The sequence below is a fragment of the Squalius cephalus genome, assembly GCF_949319135.1.
Source record: "Squalius cephalus genome assembly, chromosome: 4".
Lineage (NCBI taxonomy): Eukaryota > Metazoa > Chordata > Actinopteri > Cypriniformes > Leuciscidae > Squalius > Squalius cephalus.
The window spans coordinates 21,732,177-21,759,530 of record NC_137125.1 but is presented as its reverse complement, the minus strand read 5'-3'; the positions used below and the strand labels follow the sequence as shown (position 1 = coordinate 21,759,530).

Genomic DNA, 27,354 nt, shown 5'->3' with positions numbered 1-27,354 from the left:
AGGTGAATGCATGCAATCAGTAGGCAAAAATATAATAGGTGGAGTGGGAGTCATTTAGGTAATATATAAATATATATTTAAATTTCCCTAAATATAAAGCATTATTTTTAGTGATCGTGTATGATTTCTGTTATTATTAAAAACTGATTCAATATATTTTTTTAAGCAACAGGTTTATCTGGGAGACTTTAAATACACCCTCAGTTCTAGGATGACTCTAATATAGACTAACAGCGTGAATGGGACTTTTATTTTGTTCTGGTTGTGTGACGTCATCAGGCTGCGCCGCGCTCCTGCATCTGTTGTGATTCTGAAAAAGGTTTGTGGTTTTTATGCATTTAAAGTGTTTAAATCAATGCAAACTGTTCAGGCAATTTAATCATTTTTAAAAGATATGTACAATAAATTAACCACTTTTGAAAGTAACGTTGTAATGCTTTATTTAACATTAATGAACGTTATTTTTTGGGAGTAAATCGCACCCACCCTTGATTAACAGAAAATGAGCGTCTCATTTTGCTCTCAATAACGTGTTAATCTTGAAGAAGTGTTTAGAGAAACGGAGCTTTTCGAAACTCCGAGTCAGTTGAATCAATTGTTTCTTGACGTGATTCAGTGATTAAAAGCGCTCGAGCTGACGTCACCAGCTACTGAAAACAAATGAAAAATAAACGAGAGCATGAAACACAATGTGTAATGACAACTTTTACAAACCAGCTGCTGTTTTCATGAATGTGTAATCTATAAAATACTAAAATATAAATCATAAATATGAACTTTAGGTATTATTTGTATATTTTTAATCCAAATAAAAGTATATCTTAAATTTGTGATTTAAGTCCATTAACTGTCACTGACTCTCTTACCAGTGCCCTGAACTACTGAACTAGAGCTGATTGAGACACACACAGAGATTTAGTGTGGATTTATTTTTCTTTCTGTTAATTATTCTCATTTTAAACAGGACAAACAGACAGAAAAACTGGTGAATCAACGTGACACTATTATAAAGATGCAGTTTATTAAAGAGGAGAGTGAAGACATAAAGATTGAAGAAACATTCAGAGTGAAAAATGAAGATACTGAAGAGCAAACAAAGATGGTGTTTATTAAAGAGGAAAGTGAAGACATGAAGATTGAAGAAACATTCAGAGTGAAACAAGAAGAAACTGAGGAACAAACAGGTTTGTTTCATTCTCAAAGCTGGACTTTGATCCTAATGTAAATGTCCAGCTCTACAGAAATGAATGATATTTTTAAAGAATGTCATATGAGTGTCCAAATTATTTGATTATTGGAGTGGGTTGCCTCATGTGGACAGACATGTTGAGATTACATGACCAGGCAAACTAGTGATGCCTTCAACCTGAGAAGATTTGAATGAATCTTACTACTTCTGTATAAATACTGGGAACGCAGTGGCGTCTCGTGTGCTGCGCTAATCACTCCGCCCAAGTAACGTTAGCTGTGCTCCTACGCCTAGTGAGAATATAGTTCCTAGTATTTATACGATTAAAAATGGTCTCTGTCTCATATAGCCTTGTTATTTGTACACGCTGTGACTATACAGATCACAACATGTAAATAGGAAAATGTTTGCATTATTTTGTCACTTATTGGGATTAGTATGCATCCATTATCCATTTACATCCAGTCTTTGTGCTAAGCTAGGCTAGCGGTGGGTGCATCAAATAACACTTACAGAACGCACAGAAATGAAAAAGGTATGTATGGACTTATCTAACTCTGGGGTATAGCCTACTGTGAATAAGCTAAAGTCCCAAAGAGTCGGAGTGTTACTTTAAATAATAATAATAATAATGTTAGTACTCTCCATATGCTTGCAGAAGCTCATCCAGTTCTGCTGGTGAGAAATATGCAGACCTCTTTTTGTCTGGCGCTGTTGCCATGGTGACTCATAATATCTGCGCTCCATTGATAATGGCTTTTTATAGATGCGGTGCATGCGCTTAACTCAGAGTTGACTGAACTAACTAATTTCAGATGTTCTGTAAACCGAAAACTCAGAGTTTCCCATCTCAGGGTAAGTCAACTCAGAGTTCAAGTTTTAACTCAGAGTTGGTTGAACCTCCTTTCTGAAACAGGCCCCAGGTCTCGCGAGACTAACCTAAGAGATTTTAACGAGCACAACCTTGAATAAGCAGATTCAACATGGATAGAGAAGCATGCAAGAACTTTACACACATATTCGGAATAGACAATTCTGTCATGTTTGTATGGCTTCATGATAATAATGAAATCATTTTAATATTTCATACTGTTGTTTGTAATAATACATCAACAAAGATTTTGAAAAGAAACATTTAACTCTTTCTCTGTCATTGACGGGATTTTCCGGAGTTCAGTGTTTTCAGTGTTATATGGTAGGGGGCGCTATTACACATTCTGAAAGAGAACAGAATCTCTTGATCAAAACACAGGTGAAGAAGCAGAAACAAGCAATAGAAATATTACTTCCATACATGCGATTTAACGTGTTCATCAGAAATGAAACAGAATATATCCCTCATACATAATGGACAATTCCATAAAAATCTTGGGAAAAGGAGAGATGTTGAATGGTTTTAATAAACATTTTGTTGCTGTCGGGTCATCACTCAAGGCAACTAAAATTATAGGAATATTGATATAGTTAATAGCGGAAGACATTTACTTTGTTAATTTTACCTTAAATTACTGGATGTAATTAAGTCAGCTGGTCCTAACCAATTAGAACCATTTTTCTTAAAATTAGCTGCAGACCCCTTTGCATACATGCCAACCCTCCCGATTTTTCCGGGAGACTCCCGAATTTCAAAGCCCCTCCCGAAAAGCTCCCGGACCGACCTTTCTCCCGAATTTCTCCCGATTTCCACCCGGACAACAATATTGCTACACCATCCGTCACTGGGCGCCGTTTCAGACCAAACGCTTGCGCTCCCATGGCGTCTGTCGTTGCTATGCAACCAAACTGCGCTCTCCATGATGACGACGAAGAAGTATCAGCAAAGGCTTAATTGATTCCTAGCCCTCGCATTAGCTTTACTACTAGATATATTTCTGGAGATGAGAAGGAAAAACCCGCCTGGAAAAACTAGCGCACGTTGCTTCCATTATGAGCGTGCTCACCGCGGCCGCGTGCCTACGGTTGAAATAACGACCTTGAGCGCGGAAAAGACGTGATATGTGAACGGCCCCTAGTCTGAAATGAAAGGCAAGAACAGCTATTTATTTAGCTTTAGACTGTTACATGAAAATTTAAAAATGAAATGTCATAATTATAATGTTTTGAGAGTTTACCTATGTAATTGTTGCATTAGGCTATGAATTAATAAATGTTTATTGATACGATCTAGCTATTTCATGTCTTTTCATTTACAGTAGCATGAACCACGAGTAGTCGAGTAACTCGAGTATTGTTTTGATAAGAAATCGACTAGCAGAAATCGGTAGTCGTGCAACCCCTAGTAGAGGAGTGTTGTTGTTATTGTACAAATTAGGGTCTAACCTCCTGGAGAGAGGCCTTAAAGTCCATCTTTCAAGTTGAAGATCCCTGTGAATGAACGTGTAGATAAATAGTGTAGGAACTCGATTTGCGTGAAGAAATTAATCATAAATGTGCATGAAAAAAGTTTTTAAAAAGAAAGTGTGAGTAAAATTACTTCCGCTGTCAAAAACGCTCTGATCGGAAGTGACGCAACGGCCGGTAAATCTCATCTCTTCGTAATGGAGTCAGACAGTGAAGAGGTTGCAGTAGGGGTTAATGTAAACTCTTACGATGGGCCATTGCCGTATAATTATGAGCCACCTAGGCAAGAGAGGGGTCAGGCAGAGTTAAGGGGAAGGGTAAATGGACAGAGGAGAGAGATAGAGTTGTGGTGTGAGGAGAATCGGTGGAGAATTGGGCAGGTGTCTTGGTGAGTGACCACAGGCTATAGCTAATTGTGGCTAACGTTGTCTCCATGTTTATCACATTGCATCTTTAATAAATCATATTTTGCAATATTGCTGTCGACTTTGTTGTTTTTCAAGCATCCATGTAGATTGTCACCATATGCAACATGTGTCTTAAAATGTTGAGTTTAGATCCCAGATTCTAATGAATGCTGTAGGCTATAACGTTAGCTTACATCTGTGACGGTCAGCTAGTCTGGACAGGGATGGAAAAGCTGTGCATTTCTGCACAACATAGTTTATCGTGACATTTTGTAGAAATTGCTAGCTGATTTTTTTAATCAGTAGCTGCTTTCAGACCTAGGTGTCCGCATGTTCTGCTTCTGCAGATGTCAAGCGTTTGGGCCGTATATCTGAACAACATAACCGGCCAGCTGGAATTCCGAACTTAGCCGGCTGTTATACTATTCCCCTCCTAGTATTTCCGACGGACATTATGTAAATGAGCTCGCATGTACTGCGGAGTACATGTATGAAAGCAGTTAGTGTTCCGGTTAGGACGGGAATATGCTGTTCATGTAAATATAGTCATTGTTACAAGGATATTTTATTGTCACGTGGAGGGATACTGGGTGTAAGGCATGCAGATAAATGCATCTAATTGACAGCCTATACTGTGCATAAATGTGTGTGTGTGTGTGTGTGTGTGTGTGTGTGTGTGTGGGGGGGGGGGGTCGTCTTTTTACTGTGCATATTTACATAAGCTTTAGGAAGTAAGTAGGTAGTCTACATGTCGTTTCTTACAAGGTCTTACACCAACCACTAGAGCTACAAGGAGGGAAGGAGAGTGAGTTTATCTTAGCGCATTTTGTTTAACAGGTGCTTGTGTGGTAGATGTGAGGCTATGCCATCAGCAGTGGAGAGTGTGTGCTGTAGGGAGGTCGACGCCTATTGGACCCTTGTCCAAACCCTAGATCCCCCAGAAGACATTACCTGCCTCACACTCCATCCAGGGTTTGAAGCATCCTGTCTGAATCCTTTTGTGCTGCAGATAGCATACATGAACTTCAGACAGGAGCATGGCCCTCTCCAAGCCAGCAGACCAGAGTATGTTTTGAGCAAAAATTATTTCACACTGCAATTTAAAGAACCAGCTTTTCTACACCAAAATAGTAAATCCTGTTAAGCAGGTTTTTAAACTCAGTGGTTTCCATATACTTACTATAAAAACAATTTTGGTGTTGTGTAGTACAGTAGAATATCAGCCAACAGGACATGCAATATTTACCATTGGAATTGTTTATTATGAAACCATGGTATGATCAAAATGTAATTATGTCCCAATCTCCACCACAGGCAGTTCCGATACACAGCATACAGGCAGGTTGTCCGCTGGGCGTACGGAATACTAGGCAGGGACATTAGGAAAGCCATACCTTCGTGTGTTGTGTCAGCAATAAGGAGGCAGTTTGCAGAGGAGGGACAAACATACAAAGGTTTCCAGTGGCCCCGCTTGGAAGATGATTAATAAATCCATAGTGAAACAAACTCAACTGGTAAAATTGATCTTTTATTAGATGTTAAAGCGTGAGTGTTGTGCGAGATGGAGGCTGACTGCCTCATCCTTGGCAACCTTCTGGAGGGAAGTGGTGAGGGGGGGCGGGGCAGCAGAGGACAAGACAGCACTGCTTTCTTGTAGGGCCTGTGGTGACTTTGAGTATTCCTCTACCAGAGAGACCATAAGATTTGTTGCGTATCCTTGAGGAGAGAAATGTTTAGAACACATTTAGTAACATGGTTGACCCACATAAAAAAGATATTGAAAAACTAAGTGAATCTACTAACCGTAAGATGGTTTCTCCTTGATGGGGTGGACTACCCAGCCACCTTTCCGAAACCGTGGGTAGCGAACGGCGTAGCGTGCCTCACCCTCACTGGTTCGAGCTACATCTCTGTTGCCATTACTATTGTAATGTAGGGCCGCCAAGAGAAGTCTGTAGGAGATAAGTAGATAGAACATTATGTCTCCAAAGCTAACCCAATGCAGTGAAATGCAACAGAAATACATGACATTAATGTTTTCAGTTCAAATGGGTCTAAGACAATGACTCATCTTTGCAATTTTTTTTTTGTTGCAAATAATATGTAATGCAGTTATCAATCAATAACATTTTGGTCTGCTATACAAGACTGCATTAGTTTTTAGCCATATTCATTCTGTCATCATCCTGCTACAAAAGTATTGCAATATCCTGAAACTGAAAATAAATGCCTAATTTTATTAGTATTGATACTTTTGAGTGATAACACTACCTGCTGTACATCCCAAGAAAAGAAAAGCCAGTGTGTTTGGGCGCAAAGTGCAGAATGAGGGAATGGTAGGCCTCCAGGGAGAATGTCTGATGCTGAGGTGACAATTGTCGAATATCCTTTACCAGTGCTTTCCTGGCAGCTACACTCTCCAGTTTAGTGGCTGCTGGTGATCCTAAATAAAACATATTATGTCATATAGTCTGTCGCATTTCATAACACAAGTAATTATTAGTACACATGGGGTTACGTATTGATAAAACCAAACTAAACTTGACAAACTAAACATTTGACATCTTTTAACATAGGCTACTATGTTGTACCTGGTTCCAGCCACTCCTTGTTTCTTGCCTCTCCTTCCAACGGTGGATGTGCGCAGCTGGTAAATGCAGGAGTGCTGTGTTCATGTATGTCCTGTACATGATTTATCATACTCTGCCATTTTGCCTGCATCTCATCTGGATCTCCTGTAGGAGTGGAAGCTGCGGTCCAGTACAGATGGTTGATAATGGCTGGCCTCCACAGCTTCAGATCCTCACAGTCCCTCTCTTTTGCAGCAGCATCCAGTGCTTTCTGTACGCCTGTTCCAGAGCAGACAAACAGAGCAGAGCAAACTAATTATTAGGAAAGTGAATTTAACTACAAAAAACAAGTCTATTATATAGAACTACCAACATCACAATACATACTTTTCCCAATATGCCAGACATCAAAGAAATGCCTTGTTCCTTCTGAACACATTTTCTCACGTACCCACTTGGCCACCTAAAACAAATAAGACACAAATTGATTTTATAGAATTTAGAACTTATTTTGAGTGATACTGTGCATGTCAATGCTGTTCAGCTTTAGATCTCTCCTAGCATCATTACCTGCCGATTTCTGTCTGTTATCAGAGCAGACACTTGCATGTCTTGGTCCATCAGGAACTGCATACTCCGCTTTAGACCCTCTAGCTCACACCAAGAGCTGCTTGGGACTTCTGAGCTCTGTAAAACCAACGGATTATTAACAGTAACAGTAATATCAGTAACTAAATCAGACGCAAGATTTTTATGTGACATCAACTTACTTGGACAAGTTGAACATCCAAAACTTTGTTAATTCGATCCTCAATCAAGGAGTAGCTACCATATTTGGCACAGTGTCCAGGAGAATCTGATCTAAGAACGTCAAAAACAGTTACATTTAGAGGTTAATGCAAAAACACACTGACCTGTTCTACATCAGTGACGTGAGCTTGACCATTCTACCTGCAGTCACCAGACAGGATCAATCCACCCCCAGTCTCCTTCAACTCCCTGATGATCCCCTTCTGCTCATTCCTCCAGGCCTGCACGATGGTAGGGATAGTGTAATAGCGCTGATGGCGGAAAAAAGTGCCGGGACTTATGCACTGCAGTCCAAACAGCTTCAGCATCCTGATTGTCTGAGTAGCCATGCAACCTGAGAAGTGGATGGCACCGCTGAGTAAAAGGTTGCAGGCAGGCATGTTTCGATGCACCTTCTCTTGGTTTTGCCAGTAACGCTCATAACCACAAGTTCCGCAGGCCTGAAAGATGAGAGAAGATTCAAGACTCAAGCAGCTTTAAGATGAGGCAGTGAAATACCTGTATAGTTAAGACACAAATAATGAATATACATACTGTACATTCACAGACTATAATTCAGCTCCTCACAGACAGTTGACAAATAAGACATTACCTGCTTGACTTTTATGAAGGTTCCTTCCGGGTGCATTATGTGTCCCTGGGTTTCCCCACAGCATGCAGGACAAACCGTGAACAAAGACAGCAACTGCCTCTGGCAAACAATGAACTTGTCAACAGCACTGAAAACAAGAAAAGGAAAAAACACATTAATTCTGACTATGACATTTTTTGATACACAATCAGACATTTTCCATTAATAAAAAGGTTTTTACTTTGGGTCACTGAGAGATTCCAGCTCTTCTGGTTCCTCCTCAGAGGACTCGCTCAACATCTCCTCCCCGGGACTCCATGACATATCACCAGAATGGTTGATGATATCAGAAAATGACCATTCATCATCACTTTGTTCAGGACTGGCCAGTGGAGTTGATCTGCGATGCTCAAACCTTTCGGTTTGAGTCCCCACATCCACCATCTGAGGCTTTACCTGAACAGCTTAGATGAAAGAGATTCATCTTAATAATTGTTCACCATTGTACATTCATTGGCAACAACACATGCACTAATCTAATGCATCCCAGTACAAAATATATTTTTCTAACATTATGAAGTTCATAATTTTTAATGTTTACTGTCTGAAAAGTGTAAATTACAAAATAGTAACCATGGAGATCATGAAAAATTTTGACATGTAATCCTTATTTGTGATTGTATATGGCATGTATGGTGAATGCTAGATATAAGCTAACTACCTAATGAACGATGTAAACATCTTATGTTGCACTGTGATCCACGATGGACCACTACTGGCTCAGGGTCCGTTGTAGAGATGTCTCCATCTACATCATCTTCAGGATCTGAAGTGGCAGTTGCACCCGCCCCATCTTTGCTGGCAGCACTCTCTCCCAAAATCTGAAAACAAAATCACAACTTTAAACTTTAAAAAAATGTAGTCCTTTCATGAAAATACCCCATTCATGCATTATTTAAAAGACTGCTAATCTTTTCAAAATCTTTTCAAAGTTGTCCCGAGCTGCATTCCCTCGCATGTGCCCTGTTGATACCAGCTTCACAGAGAGAGAGCCCCGGTCGCGCGCGCGCGCGCACTCTCTCTCTTCGGATGCCAGGCGAAAGTGTAAAGCATTACTTGGATGCGTTTTGGAGACGGTGAAGTCTTGTTTACAGAGTGCGCGCGCGTGACAGGGGCTCTCTCTCTCTCTGCTCGAAACATGCACACTGTCACAAGCCAAGCGCAGCAGTTCATCTATTACTCACCGATCAAATAAAGCTTTGGCGGGACAAAAATTCACTTTGGCGGGCGCTAAACCAAGTTCAATGCAGGAAAATTTATGCGTGAATTTAACCGAGTAGTAGGCTAACGTTACATGAACCTGCATGCACTCGCACAAATGCGACCACATAAAATTTTGACTCCCACATTCTCAGAAAATGGTCGCAGTCTGGAAGCCTGTCTTATTAGTTCAATAAAATAAGTGTCAGGAGGCTCATGTGCAGCCTCACGGGGTGTAACAGGAGTAAGCTAACGTTAACAGCTAGGCGGGCTTTCGTGCCTTCATGGTGCTAACGTTAACTTCTCAAACTAAGTCATGCCAAGACTAATCCATTATAACATCAAGAAAAATACATTTGCAGAAATTACATGCAGAGCTACATTTCGATGCAACAATTTGTATAAAGTATTATAAGACTTACTGTGCAAAGCTCCCGTTTTCGGCGCGCAGATTCTCTGCTAGTGCTAACGGACTCTTCACTCCCGCCAGATTTTGCTGGTGGACTTGCATGCACCGATGGGACAGCTCCATTTGCCAGCCTAACCCACTCTCTTCGTCGAAATCCCATGCGAAATTCCATAAGATCTCCTTGGTTGTAGTTGTCCGGTGTGAAGTGTTTTTCGCATACCACCGTGTGTCTTGTCACCGAGGAGGCAGCGAAATGGCTTCTCTTTGCCTGGACGAAACGTATCCAAGCACGGAAATCTTTGTGTTTCTTGTTTGGAAATCGGTGGACCCGATGGCCAGACAAGTTGGAGTTGTTGCATCCAAAACAAACACAAGAATTCACCATTGTGACAACTCAAACGTACTATATAATAACGATAACGACAAGCTCTCTTTTCTATTACCACCTCTCAGACTACGTAAACCCACACTGAGAACCAGGGTCCAGGGCAGCGCCCCCGCCTTTGTTTGCCTGTCCTTACGTCATATGACGCGTTCTCTGGAAAAGGGCGTTTTTTTGAAGCCTAGCTTAGAATAGGTACACTTTTTTCTTAATTTCTGCCCGTGGGTCTTATAAAACATATGTATTCTTATGTATGTCTTTTTGAATTGACATTTTCATACAAGATTCTGTATAAATTAAGTTATAAAATTAAATTCAAAGATGGCCTTTAAGGAATTGAATTTGTCAAATAAATTAATTACATTTTTCTTTGCGTTTGTGTGTGTGATATATATGACGACATATATTCTACATGTTCGAATATATACATGTATATTCAACCCCCCCCCCCCCCCCCTTTTTGAATATCTCCCTAATTCTGAGGTCTCAAGGTTGGCAAGTATGCCCCTTTGACATATCTATAATCTTTCACTAAGTTTTAATGAATATCCAATTATATGGAAGTTTGCATTTGTTATTCCATTGTTAAAAGGAGGATCCTTCTGATATGAATAACTATAGGCCGATTTATAAACTTTGCATTCCGTCTAAGGTTTTTGAATCTCTTATTGGTGATCAGTTGATTTCATATTTGAATGAACATGACATCTTATCACATAATCAGTCAGGTTTTAGGAAAAAGCACAGCACAACTACAGCTGCTACCATGGTTCTAAATTATATTATTGTGTTTAGCTTTTTATTGATTTGTCAAAGGCTTTTGACACCGTTGTATAATTTAAAATCATTTCGACACCGCAGTATAATGAAAACTAGACTGAGACTAACTGGATTGTCAAATCATACAATTTATTGGTTTGAAAGCTATTTATTGCACAGGACACAGTGTGCGAATGGAAGGTCATTCATCCACACCTTTAAAGATTATGGAGGGGTTCCTCAGGGGGCCGTTACTTTTTATCATTTATATTAATAATCTTGATCTCAATATTAGTTATGTCAATTTTAATTTTTATGCAGATGTTGGCATCCTTCTGTCTCTAGAGACAATGGAGTCTGCACCTTAGTTGAGAAGTGTTTACTGAGTTGTGGAGCTGCATCGCCGGCTGTGGCTGAATAATCCAATGCGGGAGCTGCAGTTCCTACCACACTTGCTACAAGTGTGGTCATTTGTAGGGGCCATAGGGGAAGCAGTCGCAGGCTGGGTTTTCTGCTGTTTACAGCTCTTCCTTTCCCCACGCTGGATCTCTCTCTTCTCCTCGGCCTGCTTAACGCCAGTTTTGACATCTGCACGCCAGCTAGAGCGGTCGGAGGTTGCTGTCGCAAGATCTGCTGGGTTAATGCTGCATGACTTCAAATCCCTCTTGCAGACATCCTTGTAATAATAATAATAATAATAATAATTCTATAAACACTACTATTTATTGTAGTGCACCCAAATTACACCAAGCTTTGTCTTTTTTACATTGTGCTATTGATGTTGTGCAACAAAGGCTGTGTGACCTAAACCTGACTTTGAACAAGACCAAAACTAATGTTATTTTCATGATCAAAAAAACAAGTGGCAAATCAACGATCACTTAAAACCTTATAGGGTAATAGAGGTTGTGATCGAATATAAATATCTCAGTTTTATATTTGATGATTCTTTATCTTTTAAATCCTATGTTAATCAATTAAGGACTAAAATTAAAAATAAAGCTGGGATTTTATTATATAAATAAATCATGTTTTTCATTTGAGGCAAAAAAAAAAAAAGACCAGTTTCGGCCACTTTTATGCTTTTATGTCATTGATTATGGGGATATTTTGTATAAATCAGAAACTACTAAATTCTTAAGCTTTTTGGATACGTTTTATCATTGTAAACTTAGGTTTATACTTAATTGTAAATACAATACTCATCACTGTGATCTGTATAACAGAGTTGGGTTGGTCGTCATTATCAATACGCAGATGTAAACATTGGTACCTGTTTATGTATAAATACATTTTTCAATCTATTGCCTCCATATCTTTGCTCTCTTACCCAACACAAACCTGTTGGAGTTTATTCTTTGTGCTCAGAGGATTTGTATACCCTCTCAGTTCCACTCGTGTCTTCTTTTTTTTGCAGACCCTGGTGTCAATGTATATTTTTAGATCTTTGCTTTGTGAGCTGTTAAAGAAAGAAACAAATTGTAAATGTTTTTAATTGTTTTGATGATATATTTTAATGTAAAGGTGATTTTCTTTCTTTTTTATAATGTTGTGCTGCTCATCTTGGCCAGGTCACTTCTGTAAAAGAGATGTTTTAATCGCAAAGTTTTATCTGGTTAAATAAAGGGCAAAATTTTAGAGGCTTTATTCTTTATTTTGATATATTATATGTTCAGATATTCATGCAACAAGATATTTTGGGGTCCATTAGAAAATGGTACTTTTTTTTGGTGCTGTCTGGCAGCTGCCAGGGAAAGAGTTAGAAAAATAATTGTTTAAAATAATCCAATCACAGCCAATAATGTCAGGCATTGCTTTTTGAGCTGAATCTTAAGCGTGGATGAACACTGGTAAATTAAAGCACTATTAAATAATAATAAAAAAATGCTGCTGTGCTGCAGTAACCTGACGTCATACTCAGATTCTAGTCAGAATATGAGTCTGATACTGCTACATTGGGCTGTGATTATTGGGTCTGTTTCAATCTAACCAGGAAAGAAAATGCCTCTGCACTCACTTTGATAGACCTACAACCAATCAGAGCAATGGAGTAAGTGACGTATGTTCTTCATTCATCTTTCCGAACGACAAGTGCGTTGATTGCAGTTATCTGTTCCTCTTTTAAAATTAACGCGTTGTCGATATCTTCTATAACAGATACGATGACGGAATCTACACATCTCAATTCTCCAGCGGCAGTCATCTTTGTTGTAAATGAATTCAACCCAAGCACTCTTTGGGAACGTGGATGATTACGTTACTGTTGATCATCTGTCCATCATCTTATAAAGCCCGCCCTGACAATTTGATTGGTCCAAACAGCTCTGGTTTGAGCATAGTTGCTCCACAACGAATCAAGTTCAGACAGAACATCCCGACCTCAAATGTTGTGGGCAGGGCTAAGTTCGGCTGGCATCCAGGCTAGTGCTGCAGTGCTGATGTCGACTTCATACCACTTTAAGGGTTTTCTTTGTAGGAATACACTTAACGTCAATCTTTGCACATGCATTCATATTCTGGGCTCATCTGCGAGCCTGTATGTAGATGTATCTTCATCAACTGTATCATTTATATACTGACTGAGTTTGATTTTTTTATTATTCCATGAAGCCACGATACACGCTTTTCACATTAAGCATTGTAGAATGTCCCACAACTAGGGGAATCCTGGAGTATGATGTATGAGGGCAAACCCCAGCACTGCAGCACAGCCACACAAACCATGATAAAGCACAACTATATAAAGTGAAGGAAATGTCTCTGTTACTAATGTAACCCTCGTTCCCTGAAGGAGGGAACGGAAGGCATAACATAATTGGGATAACTTCAAGGAGCCCTAGCAACTTCAAGTGTCTACAGAACGAGCCAATGAACGTTGGTGTGTGTGAATCGCGTCACGCGCCCTGCCCCGCCCCGCGGGTATAAACAGGAAGCGGGCACACGCATATATCGTTTTTCGCTGAGGAGCCGAGATAGACGGTTGTATAGCGATGGTCAGCAACAGTGGCTACGGGATGTTGCGTCTCCTGTTCCCTCCTTCAGGGAACTAGGGTTACATTAGTTACAGAGTTACTAATTAGTTTCCTATTAGTTACTCAGAGTTACTAATTAGTTCCCTTTCAGTTGCTCACGTTTGATGTAACGTCGAAGTGACGACATAATTGGGATCCCTTGGAAAACACCATGGTTGCTGCCACATCCAGCTCCCTATGCAAGATTCTCAGACCTCCAACTGGCTGGGGCGGAAGGCCTGCATAGAGGGAGTTCAACTGCTGTTATACCCCACACAGTGGAACTCTTGGATAACACTGGGAAAGGGAGCCTTTCCAGGGGAGAGGGATGCTGCGGAAGCCACATCCTGCCCGAAGGGAGGTACCATGTGAAGAATACAGATATGAACTGGCTGGCTAGGGGCAGTGCAACATATGGAATGTCACTGGGGTGCCTCCAGCCTGAAAAGGGGGAGACAACACCGGACAGTGACGGCAGAATACAGATATGAACTGGCTGGCTAGGGGCAGTGCAACATATGGAACGTCACTGGGGTGCCTCCAGCCTGAAAAGGGGGAGACAACACCGGACAGTGACGGCAAAGCGGACTCTGCCAAAGGAAAGACACCGGCTCACCGCAGGGAGCTGATCGTGCCAAAAGGACCATAGAGGTGCCTAGTAGAGGGGACTCTAGCGGAAGTGATGGTGTCAACTACCGCTTGGGGTAGGTCACCTAGAACCTACGCGTCCTGTCCAGGGACCAGACATGGAGTTTCCAGAGGTCTGGGCGCGGGTGCCATAGGGTGCCCCGTCTCTGAGAGAGCAGGTCCTCTCTCAGAGGAATGGGCCAGGGAAGGGCTGTCGCGAGGAGCACTAGTTCCGGGAACCAGGTCCGGTTGGACCAATATGACGCAACTAGCAAGACCTGCTCCTTGTCCTCCCTGAGTTTGCACATGGTCTGTTAAGAAGGCTCTCTGGAGGAAATATACTTGCGTAGGCCCCGGGGCCAGCTGTGTGCCAGAGCATCCATGCCGAGGGTCCCCTCGGTCAGGGAATAGAACAACTGGCAGTGAGATGTGTCCGGGGCGGCAAACAGATCTACCTGTGTGGTCCCGAAGTGCCTGAAAATCAGCTTGACCACCTGGGGATTGAGTCGCCATTCTCCCGGTAGCACCTGCTGCCGTGAGAGCTCGTCGGCTGCACGGTTGAGCAGGCCCGGAATGTAAACGGCACAAAGCAATCTCAGATGCTTTTGAATCCAGAGGAGATGCCGGGCAAGTTGTGACATGCGGTGGGAGCGTAGACCACCTTGGTGGTTAATGTACACAACGGTCGCAGTGCTCTCCGTACGGACCAGTACATGCTTGCCTAATAGCGGCGTTTTGAAGCGACTCAGTGCAAGATGTACTGCTAACAACTCGAGGCAGTTGATGTGCCAATGCAGTTGATTCACAGACCTGAATCTTTTTCCCAGTTGACCCGAAGCCCTAGGTGGCTGAGCTGACTGAGCACCATGTCCCTGTGTTCAACTGCTCTCTCGACTGGGCGAGGATAAGCCAGTAGTCGCGGTAATTGAGAATACGAACACCACGCTCACACATGGGAGCAATGGCCGCCTCCACGACTTTCGTGAAGACACGGGGCGACAGGGTCAGCCCGAAGGGTAAGACTTTGTATTGATATGCCCATCCCTCGAACGCAAAGCGAAGAAATGGTCTGTGTCAAGGGAGAATCGAGACATGAAAGTACGCATCCTTCAGGTCGATTGCTGCAAACCAGTTTTGGCGACAGATGCATTTCTGCGCAAGTTTCTTGAACGGCAGCCTGTGAAGGGAGCGGTTCAGGACGCGCAGATCCAAGATTGGTTGTAACCCACCGTCTTTCTAGGGTACAATGAAGTATGGGCTGTAGAAGTCGGTCTTCATATCAACTGGAGAGACCGGCTCGATTGCGTCCTTCGCCAGTAGGACTGCAATCTCCGCCCTGAGCACAGGGGCATTGTCCGACAGAACACAGGTGAAGAGAATGCCCCTGAACGCTGGGGGGTGCTGGGCAAACTGAATCGCATAGCCAAGTCAGATAGTACAGATGAGCCATCGAGGGGCGAGTGAGTGTGTGGAGGCAACAGTGTGTCAAGTCATCTTCATTTATATAGTGCTTTTAACAATTTAGATTGTTTCAAAGCAGCTTTACAGAGATAAACGTATAATTTAAGGTAACAGAGATTGTTTTGGCTTTATAGCGGTTCTTTAATAAAGTTATTTTCCAGCTAAAGTTAGTTTTGATTGATGTGTGTGTGTGTGTGTGTACGGGACACAGCCACTGCTGCTCGCTGGCGATGAAAGAGGGGCTTGAGGGTGACAAGGCATAACATTGTCGACCACCAAGCGCCCCCTCTTGGGACCCAGAGGTTTCAGAAACTGCTCTTTTTAGCAGAACAGAAACAAAAGGAAACAAAAGATTCTCCACCTGGCCCTCCACCGGGGGAAGGAGTGGCACCTTCGCCACCTCCTGAAGAGCAGTCTGATCCACCTCTGGGTCACCCGTCTCAGGGTCGTTTGCACCTTCTCGGCGGCCCGGGAAAGCATAGCTGCCCACTCTGGTTCGGACTCAGGCAACGCTACACTCCCCGAAGGGTGCAACGCAGCCGAAGCTTCATCTCCAGAAGAGCAAAGCTCCCCCTCCGATGCTGCGATCAACATCTGGTCGTCAGGAGGAGCCCCAAAAAGACACAGCTGGTCATTCCTGAGAAGGAACAGCACGTTCTTTTAGGAGCTCCAACGGCTGACGCGTTTATGAGGCGTCAGGGGCTAAGACGCTGGATCGGGGCATAGGCGAGGGGACTGCACCTCCTTTTAAGTAAGCGAGTCTTGACCTTAACATGGCCATAGTCATATTCCCACAGTGGGAACATGAACTATCCACAAAAGCTGCCTCAGCATGCTGAATGCCCAAACATGAGAGACAACTATTGTGGCTGTCTGCTGGTGCCAGGGAACGACCACACCCAGAAATGCACAAGCGAAATTACATCCTGCAAAGGACACAGGGTTCGCTTGTGTTGCTCTTTTGTGAAGAAAAAATATATTCTTTCCGTTATACTCTCCAGGGAATGGCTGCAGTGTACAGCAGTGATACCGATACAGAAATAAGCTTGTTGTGAAAACAGCAGTTGTGAGCTTAAACTAGTTAATATTTTGCAAATGAAGTCTGTAAGGTGCAAAATGCAATGCAATGCATTCAAAGATATTCGCCATTATTTTACTTCGATACACAATCAGATGGTAAAAGAAGGTAATTTAACTTCAAAGGGGGGGTGAAATGCTCATTTTCACTCAATCTCCTGTTAATATTGAGTACCTATAGAGTAGTATTGCATCCTTCATATCTCCAAAAAGTCTTTAGATTTATTATATTTATAAAAGAAAGATAGGCTGTACCGAGTCTTTCCGGAAAAAACCGAGCGGCTGCAAGGCGGGCCGTGTGGGCGAAGCCAGAGTCATAGAGAGAATCCGTCGATCTGGGCTTTGTTTATAAAACATTCATCTTAGCTGTGCTAACGCGCCGAGCTAGTAACACACAGAGACAATAGAAGCAGTTTTACTCACCGAACCTTTATCATTGTGACTGCTCGATCCTTAACCCTCTGGGGACCAAGGTGTTTTTGGGGCCCTTGAGATGTTCTGACATGCCTTGACATTTGTGCTTTTTTCAGTTATTTATAAACATGTTAATGACAAAGGTGTAAATTCACTATATATAGCACAAACAGGGCTACCATAATATGCGAGCAACTTGTATGTAGATGTTTGTATTTTTAAGAGAATAATGTTTATGCGTGGTTATTGGAAAAAATAAAAATGAAAGTTGCTGAATTAAGACCACAAAACACATATTAAATATGTGTCCACAAGACTTTTGACTAATGGATGTTGTCCCTTTGAGTTCTAGCTTCAAAATGATGTAAAAAGAGTCTTGCTTTATCGTTCACAAAAAAAAAATACATTGATTTAAATGGTGTAAAACAGGTTTTGCTTGGAAAGCCAATATGCGAGGGGGAGGAGCAGTTTACACCTTAGATTATGAATGTCCCACCCACTCTGCATAATGAGCCATTCACTCAGGTGTGAAACTGACTGAGCCACAATGCAAGGACAAAAGATGTATTTAGAAGAAGACTTATATTGACCATTTAAGATTTCGCTTACATCTCTCTTGTAAATATGTTTTGCTATTTTATTAAAAATGTTACAATTACAACAATAATTACAATTTCAACAATATTTCAAGTGTACTCTTTCTTTGTAAAAAAAAAAAAAAAAAAAAAAAGATTATAGGCCTACATTTTATCATATGTATTCATTAGTTTGAATATAGCCAACATTGGAACATCTAACATCTTAGTCTATGAATTTATTTTTGACAAAAATAGTATTTTTTGCAGTTTAATACGTTGCTTATACAAATACATTTTATTTCAACATATTCCAGTCGATTTTTACTCATCTCAGTAGGCTATAGCTAAGCAGTTTATTCTTTCACACACAGACGCACGATTCATATTTAGTAGTGCTGCACGATTAATCGTATCGCAATCGCAATCGCGATGTCAAGCCTACGCGATTATATGACGCAAAATGCTGCGATTTTATATTAAATAAACAAATTAGCGCTGTTAACGCACTTATTAATGCAAATGCTTTTAAACTATTCATGCGCGATAAGACATAAAAGAACGCGCCGCCTGTGAATGTCCTCCTGACACACACACACACACAGATAGACGCGCGCCAATCAAGTTCTCTTTCGCGGTAGAACGAACAACACACATGTATGCCAAAATGAACGCGCTGCCTGTGAATGTCCTGACTGTGACAGACAGAAAGACTCGCGCTAATATCGTGCGTGCGCACAAAACAGCATGACAGAATACAGTTCTCTTTCGAGCTTGAACGAACAATAACACACACAATTATGCCAAAATGTCTTTTTGTCGAGTGTCTTCATAACATAAGAGTAGTCTTATGATGAACACGAAGAGTTGTGATGACTCGTGAAAGAATGAGGCGCGTGTGAGATCCGCGTCTCTGACAGCGGGTGGTCTTAAAGGGACAGTACACAGTAGCCACTAATTACATCTGTCGCTAAAGTTATTCTTTTTTTCTTTTTCTTTTCTTTTTTTTTTATTATTATTATTTTTCTTTACCCCTGACATGTATGGTTATATGTACTCTTGTATGTAAATTATGTTTTGTTCTCGTTAAAATGCAATAAAAAAAAAAATCTGTCGCTAAAGTTAATCAAAGAGCAAAGGGAACAGAGAAAAACACTCACTGCTCTTGACTAAAGAACTTTTTTCTTTAGGCTGATTATCACTAATCTGTGTGTGCATTTATTTTCTTTGAGAACCAAGCAAGTTGACTCATGAAACCATTTGTTTATTATATCGCATATCGCAATCGTAATCGCAATATTGACCTCAATTATCGCAATATGACATTTTCCCCAAATCGTGCAGCCCTAATATTTAGGCTAAACAGTCTTTACAAATATGTCCCCTTCATTCATCTCACAGAAAGGCGAGTCATATTATAGAAATGCGATTCATCTTTTTGCGGTTTACATAGGCCTACACTAATGTTATTCCATAACGTTATTCCACACTTGAGAAAAGAAAACAGCCTACCTCACTCCTCAGCGGGATCTGCTCCTCATATCAGGAGATATTGCTCCTCATCAGCACTGTTCTGAGGAATCTTTTCTCCATAAGGTAGGCTATAATGTCTCACTCGCGAGGAGTCGCGACGCGCTTTGTTTACAGCTGATGTGGGCGTTTCACAGCTCTGAAATAGTTCTCAGAATTTGCGTTTGAATAGCACGCGCTCTCCGGGGAGTGGTCACATTACAGTGAATTAGCTCGTAATGAGCTCGACAGGAGTCGCTCTCTTTTTATACAGATTACAGAAGCTGATAATATTTGTTTTTTATATAAATGACTTCATTTAAAAGATGCGATCTCAAGCTTTATGCCCGTGGGTCTGTTTGCCTGTTTGACTGAATTTTCGCGGAGTTATAGATCATTTTCGAACGCGTTTCAAATGGGAGTTTACTGACAGAGAGAAGGCAGAAATCGCATCATGTTAATTTTTCTTTATTTGTCAAAAAGCAAAACACTTTATTTTTATTGTGAGTATACAGAAAAAAAATAGAAACTGAACAGGATCGATTGATGTATTACACGAAAATGAAAGATCAAAATTAACAGAGCATTTAGTGTTTATTTTCATTGCTAAAAAAAAAAAACGAGCAAAACGCGCCGGCGCGTTTTTGGTCCCCAGAGGGTTAAGCATTAGACGATCTGCAAATCCGTCGATCTGGGCTTTGTTTATAAAACAAGCATCGTCGAAATGCAGGGAACAAACAGTCTTACACAACTCCGTTTATGCTCAGGAAAAACAAACTCCATCCACTGGTGCCTTAACGCTGGGTTCTTTGGGAATCTGTGCAGGGTTGTCTTGCCCTGGCAACCAAAAACACACTTCTTTGGTGACATTGACTTCCCAAAAGCCAGGCAGGGCGCTTTGATGGCGAACTGCTTTCGCTCTCTCTCTCTGGTCTACGAGTGCGCGCGCGCCCGCGATCTTACCGGAGAAGTGCCTTTAGGACCCGTATAAGGAAATTCCGTTACATCTGACGTCACACATGCCCATACTCGAAAAAAACTTTCCGAAACTTGTGACAAACCGGAAGGACAATTTTTGGCACAGAAATACTCCTTCAAACGTACAATTTAATTTTTGAAACTTTGTCCATGTTTAGCATGGGAATCCAACTCTTTAACAGTGTAAAAAACTCAGTATGCATGAAATAGCATTTCACCCCCCCTTTCAACAAGCAGTTTCTATGCAATGATTGGGCTTAAATCCTGATTGAAAATCTTCACAAATATGTTTTTCTGCTAAATTAAGCATTATTAGAAATTAAATATTAAAAATAATTAATAATTAAACATTCAATATTTTTCTGATATTTAAACATTGAATGGTGTTGCATATGTTGGTCATTTTTATATCATTGTTTTGTTTTTTCTCTTGTTTTGTTCTACTGTGCTCTTCTCACTTGCAGTTGGTTTTGATTCTTTACATGTATAAATGTTTGGATGTCTGTTGTTTCTAGCATTAAACTGAAGTTAACTTTTTCCCCTCTGTCTTTGCCTTAGATCTGATGGCACTGAAAGAGGAGACTGAAGTACTGAATGAAATGGAAGGGAAAGATCAATATAACAATCATCATGATTTAATTACTGGAGATTTTTTTTTTAGTTGCTCACAGACAGAAAAGATTTCCTCAAGAAATACGGCTCAAAAGACAGGGACTGGTAGTCATTTCATCTGCCAACACTGTGGAAGGAGTTTCAATAAGAAAGGACGATTTAAAAACCACTTGAGAATTCACTCTGGTGAGAAGCCTTACACCTGCCAACAGTGTGGAAAGAGTTTCAATCAAAAAGGAATACTTAATAGGCACATGAGAATTCACACTGGAGAGAAGCCTTACATGTGCGTTCAGTGTGGAAAGAGTTTCAGTGAACGTGGAAACCTTAATGTCCACATGAGAATTCACACTGGAGAGAAGCCTTTCACCTGCCAACAGTGTGGAGTAAGTTTCAATCTAAAAGGAAGCCTTAACAGGCACATTAGAACTCACACTGGAGAGAAGCTTTACAAATGTCCTCAGTGTGGAAAGAGTTTTGATCATCCTGAAAACCTTAAAGCCCACATGAGAGTTCACACTGGAGAGAAGCCTTACACCTGCCCTCAGTGTGGAAAAAGTTTCAACCGAAAAGGAAACATTAATGCCCACATGATAATTCACACTGGACAGCAACCTTACACTTGCCTACAGTGTGGAATATGTTTCAACCGAAAAGGAAACCTTAAGGCCCACATGAGAATTCACACTTGAGAAAAGCATTTTCATCTGCCAACAGTGTGGAATAAGTTTCACTCTAAAAGGAAGCCTTAACAGGCACATGAAAATTCACACAGATGGAATATCAAATCCAGTCCCAGAAACTGGATCTTGTCAAAAGATATCCGTTTTGTCTTGTGTGCAACCCAGCAAAACCTGTCAACAGAGTGTCATGTTTTTTATGGTAAAATTAATGAATTATGTAAATCAAATTATAACGGTAATATAAATATGTGGAAGTAGGGCAGGGCAGAGAGCCCAGAGAGAACGGTGCACCGGTCTCATATCTCTCACGGAGGAGCTTCTGAAGCATAAAAGGAGAAGCTACGACAGTGAAGAACAAAACAGGACCAGGCCTGGACTATTTATGTTATATTTTGGTTATGTGTGTGCGGCAGTCGTTCGTGAGGGGCTTTCGTTTTTTTTTTGGGGGGGGGGGGGATTAAAGTGTTTGAACGTTCGCCTTGTAAGCCCGTCTAAATCGGTCCAATGGCGGTTTCCGATAGAACGGGTGAAGGTCTCTGTGCATTACTGTCTTTTCCGTGTGGCAAAATAATTTAGTTCCAATTAAACTTGTCTGAATCCATTTTATCACTACCTTGAATTTAGGTTAGAATGCCAATTGGTTAATGGTCATTTATACAATAGTTTAGCAGCACATTTGATTATTTTTGTTTTTCTTTTATTTATTTTATTCATTTGATTATTCTTTTCTTTTACTTTTACCCGTTTATATAAGGAATCTATGTCACTTTTGAGGTCCTCACGCCTTCTGTTTAACGTGGGTCTCACATTCACAAACTCGCCAGCTTCGGTCACTAAACAGAGGAAATTAGCTATATACTTGAGATGGTCGCATTCATGCTTACACAATCAAAGATACTTTTATAAAGCCCCCATGGTTTTTGCATATACTTGATTTAAAAGTAACGTTTACTTCAGTACAGGTATGGCCACTACTAGAGATATAAGTTGACCAACATTACTTCTCTTACAATAGCTTTGAATTGGCCATGCTGTGTGGTTTCCCACGTACACTTATCTGAAGTAACATTCAATTAAAACAGAGGTAAGACACACCCAAATTTAGGCTGATCAATCAGTATTTTGCTGTCTTAAACTGAACATTCACTTTCTGTCTTCGCAAAACCAAGTACACTTGAATTAGTGCCAAGTATTAGTCGTCACTAATCTGTCGCAGATTTGCGGTAACATACGAATCCGTTTAATCTACTTGGGAAAACAATTTCAGAGCAAGTCAGAATAAAATCAAATGTTTAAAATTGTATTATGCCCGGTACGTTTATCATGCCAATTTCATAATCAGTTCAAAGATAATAAATACAAAACATCAAATGCTCTGGAATAAAGGGAAAGATGCAAACCTGACATTAGAAAATACATGATGCTGAGAGTTTTGGCCACTCTCAGCATCACAGGCTAATTTGAGCTACAAATTGCCCTGAGCCTCTTGTTGCATTTCTTTCTATAGACAGAAACTTCTTTCACATGGAAACATTTGCTAACAATGGGAATTTGCATTGAGTTTACACCTTTTGGGAGCAGGTTGCCATTTGCCTGGAAGACACACCCTCCTCTGTGTGCAAGTTATCTCTAAACTCTTAAGAACTTTATTACCTTTTGGTTTACTTCTTTGGGAATGAGACATTTGTACCAGTTGCACTAAGACATTTCAAATGATACCAAACATGTATAATACTGTATGATAATTATTCACATTAAACCATATAGATTTTTGGATGAATTTTGGTGATCTCAGCAAGAAAGAGAAGGAATGGGGGGTCAAGGGAAAGAGATGTAGATTAGGATGATTCTGAGGTGAGACTTGCATCTCAAATGGTGATGCTAATTTCACAAGAGAGAGTTCAAATGTTGATTTCCTTTGTTTTCTCAGAGAGTTGCCCTCTCTTCCAGATTTTCCAGGCTTACAGCCTCCTCCTTGGCATTCGATGAAAGCCATACGGCAATCAAGTGTCTCACAAAAATCAAAACTCTGACGGCAATGTACAAGAGTAAGAAGAGAAACACTCCTGAAACTGTAGCTAATAAAGGTGCCTTCAAATGATTACATAGTGGCCCCAATATTGATCCAAACCATTTGTCCCACTCAGAGGAGAAAAAATGATGAACCTTATGATGATCCTTGAACGCTTGGTGTGTTTTGATAACATTGTGTGTTTGGGGCAAACTGCTGGCTGCACCCCTCCCAGCCAGAATGCACCAGCCAGTATGCACCAGGGGAAGTTGGTCTGCTAATTAGCAAGTTATACAGGCTGAATCCGAAATCGCCCCCTAAACCCTCATTCACTATTCCCTAGTGGTGGTGAGATGAAGCCTCATGATGCATTGAAGATTTTCAGCCAAGTAGTTCACAAAAGGGTACATGTCTCGAGGCTTCATTTGCTCACAATACCACCTGATGGTCAAAGAGTGTAAAACGAGCAGATACATTACAGATTACCTAATGCCGAGTTCACACTGCACGATTTTCAAAGTAGTCGGGTCACTGTTTTTTTTCACACTGCACAATTGTCTGGGGTAACATTCAGTTGCTGCTGTGTTCACACTGCACGCTGGATCGGCAGGGTTTCCGAGGGGCATTAAAAGTCATTCAATTTTGTGAAAATTAAGGCCTTAAAGGGGTAGTTCACTTTAAAATGAAAATTCTGTCATCATATACTCACCCTCATGTTGTTTCAAACCTGTATGAATTTCTTTCTTCTGCTGAACAGAAAGGAAGATATTTAGAAGAATGTCAGTAACCAGACAGTTTCTGGGTCCCATTGACTTTCCAGTGAACTATCCCTTTAAATGGCATTAAAAAGCATTAAATTTAATTTGAAGATATCTGCAAAAACCCTGGATCAGCAACGGGGTTTCACACTGCATGACTTTACAAAAGAAAGAATCGCTCACAACTTCAGTCTGCTCCGCAAACTACTTTTCACAATGAAACACACAAGAGGAGTGATAAGGAAATAACGCAAAATCACGTGTGGGTGAGAGCAGAGTTCTCGCACTAGACTGAAATTCTTATTAAAAATGATACCCTGCAAGAAGATTTGCAATCCAAATTGTCCTTGCGCTGATTTGCAGCGCAAAGGAGGAAAAAAAACTGATTATGCAGGAGGAAATGGTTGGGGAGACAAGTGGAGCAAGGATTGTGTAACAATATTAGCTTAAAGGGTAAATATTAATAATAATCCATAATTACCAATTATGATTAATTTTTTATATTTGTGTCAGTTAATTAGATTAACTTTGAGGTAAGCTAAATTAATATTACAATCAATTAATCAGTTCCAACGAACTCTTTGATTATTCATTTATTCTAAGAAAAGTGTATCTTTCATGGTCACCGAAAAATAATTATTTCTTAGCATGTACAGCGCTTAGAGCATGTCAAAAGTGCTTAAATTTTGGATAAAATGCTTGAAATTGTAACTGTATTTCTTTCACAACAAATACAAATACCTGTCTGACTGAATAGTTCGTTAATTAAATGGAGAAATAAAATGTAGCCCTTCAGATACAGAGATTTGCGCTACGCTGGCCAGAGCAAAAGTAGGCGGAGTTTTCATTTTTATTTCTGTGCTTGTTTGGATGCCTCGTTTTTACTGGCCGTGCGAGTAATCGTCACAGAGCGCAGTGCAAAAGTTGAACAATTTTTAACCGAAAAAAGGGAAAGCACCAGGTATAGACAGGTAAACTGTAGAATTTTATTTACATTTTTGGGAACTGATTGAAGCTCCTCTTTATAATATGCATAATGAATGTATTAGTAATGGAAAAATGTCTACTACTATGAAACAAGGTATCATTTCTTTAATTGCTAAACCAGATAAAGATCTTCATTTAATAGAAAACTGGAGACCAATCTCTCTTCTAACAATTAATTATAAATTGATTGCTTTAGTGTTTGCTAATAGATTATGGTAAGATTTAAATAAAATTATTAGTGAACCTCAAACCTAAAAAAACAAAAAAAACAAAAAAAAACCTTTCTAAACGGTTGACATATAACTAACAATATTAGACTTGTGCTTGACCTGTTAAATTATGCTGAGAACGTTGAGGAAGGTGCAGTCATTTTATTTTTGGACTTTTATAAAGCGTTTGATACAATTGAACACAAATTCTTATTTAAAACTATGACGCTTTTAGGATTTGGAAATAAAAATTTAAATGCACTGCCCAGGGAAGGGATCTTTGGGGGTTGAGGGGCGTTGTTATAGTTAAAAATAGGAGGAGGAAAAATGTAACTTTCATGGTTTCACTGTAGGCTATATTGCTTTACTGCTTTCAATAATAATAATAAAATAAAAAAAATAAAAAATGAAATGCAGTTAAAATGTTTTACAACGGTATTAATAGTTCTGTAATACTTCCACCTCTAAAAGATTTAACATTAATCGTGGTGTACGTCAAGGTTGCCCAATTTCCCCCTTTTTATTTTTGTTTGTAGTTGAATTATTATCCATTGGTATTGTTAATAATCAACAAATTTAAGGTCTCACAATTTTTGGTAAAGAAATTAAGATATCCCAATTAGCAGATGACACAACCTTATTTTTAAAGAGTGTATCATTTATTCCTAATTCTATCTCCTTCATCAATATTTTCTCTAAAGCTTCTGGTTTAACTCTAAATTTATCCAAATGTGAAATTCGTCCTTTACACAGTTTAAATGATAAAGTTTTTGCTGACATTACAGTGAAATCCAGTTAAATATCTAGGAATTATAGTAACAAAGAATGTCCTAGAAAGACAAAACTTAAACTTTTCCTCTAGATTAAAGAAACAATTTGTCTAGAGACTGTAGAAACCATATAAATATTTTGGGACTGATGTTGCTGCAATAATTGGGAATTCTTGACTGGGTGCTAATTCAGTAACCCCTATTTTAGTTTTGAAATAAAAGTTGTAACTGGGTTAGAAGAATATGGCACAAAGCCATAAAACTATAAATTTGTTTATTGTATATTTTCTAAGGGACAAATTTGCAAAAGTAATTTAGCCTTCTGAGCTAAAGAAATTAAACAAGGAAAATTAGTCAGAAAGTAACTATTAAAAGTGCATTTTTGGACTTTCAGTTTGTGTTTTGATTGGTTCCTGTTTTCCTTTGTTCTTTTCCAGCCACTCTTTGTTACTATCATTATGAGTTAATGTTTCGAGTTCATTTCCTCATGAGTCAAGTCAAGTCATCTTCATTTATATAGCGCTTTTAACAATGTAGATTGTTTCAAAGCAGCTTTACAGAGATAAACGTATAATTTATGGTAACAGAGATTGTTTTGGCTTTATAGCGGTTCTTTAGTAAAGTTATTTTCCAGCTAAGGTTAGTTATGATTGATTCGCTTCCGTCGCAACAATCATTTGTTATTAAATTAGGGGCCGCTAAGACGACACAATTCTCTCTACACAAACTTTAAACGCGAACCTGTGAGAAACGCTGACGGCGTTCACATGCGCATTAAGAATTGGTTCTATAGTTATGTGCATTTGAATATATGTGCGCAGGTTTGTAATTCCCTACAAACCAAGCCTAAACAAAGTACTGGTGTTTCCTTATAATTTTTGATACAGAATTTTATTTTATTTGATCAATTCGGGGTAGATACGCGAATTGAGTTTCCCGACAACGCTTTATCTGTAGAGTGGTAGTGGGATCCTC

At 40.0% G+C, this 27,354-nt stretch overlaps 2 protein-coding genes across 2 annotated transcripts; one reads left to right on the top strand and one right to left on the bottom strand.

The window, feature by feature from the left end:
- Window positions 1–261: 261 nt before the first annotated feature.
- On the top strand, window positions 262–23,986 carry LOC307157397 (uncharacterized protein). The gene is made up of 3 exons (XM_079869322.1): window positions 262–319; window positions 965–1,184; window positions 20,908–23,986. Exons 2-3 carry the CDS (start codon window positions 1,013–1,015, stop codon window positions 21,651–21,653), a joined length of 918 nt encoding a protein of 305 aa, XP_079725448.1. The 5' UTR covers window positions 262–319; window positions 965–1,012; the 3' UTR covers window positions 21,654–23,986.
- Window positions 5,147–8,953, bottom strand: LOC307157338 (uncharacterized protein). Its single transcript, XM_079869224.1, has 11 exons — window positions 8,609–8,953; window positions 8,129–8,351; window positions 7,909–8,035; window positions 7,458–7,756; window positions 7,277–7,367; window positions 7,077–7,193; window positions 6,894–6,969; window positions 6,528–6,785; window positions 6,208–6,379; window positions 5,740–5,888; window positions 5,147–5,652 (listed from the first exon to the last, which is right to left on the bottom strand). Exons 2-11 carry the CDS (start codon window positions 8,329–8,331, stop codon window positions 5,468–5,470), a joined length of 1,677 nt encoding a protein of 558 aa, XP_079725350.1. The 5' UTR covers window positions 8,332–8,351; window positions 8,609–8,953; the 3' UTR covers window positions 5,147–5,467.
- Window positions 23,987–27,354: the final 3,368 nt, after the last annotated feature.

Bases quoted from the DNA above. Each gene is read 5' to 3' on its own strand.
- LOC307157397 (XM_079869322.1), top strand. From the start codon at position 1,013: ATGCAGTTTATTAAAGAGGAGAGTGAAGACATAAAGATTGAAGAAACA. The intron at 1,185-20,907 runs GTTTGTTTCATT...TCTTTGCCTTAG, and splicing joins AGAAACTGAGGAACAAACAG to ATCTGATGGCACTGAAAGAG.
- LOC307157338 (XM_079869224.1), bottom strand. From the start codon at position 8,331: ATGGTGGATGTGGGGACTCAAACCGAAAGGTTTGAGCATCGCAGATCA. The intron at 8,036-8,128 runs GTAAAAACCTTT...TCTTGTTTTCAG, and splicing joins GAATCTCTCAGTGACCCAAA to TGCTGTTGACAAGTTCATTG. The intron at 6,970-7,076 runs GTAATGATGCTA...TATTTGTTTTAG, and splicing joins TAACAGACAGAAATCGGCAG to GTGGCCAAGTGGGTACGTGA.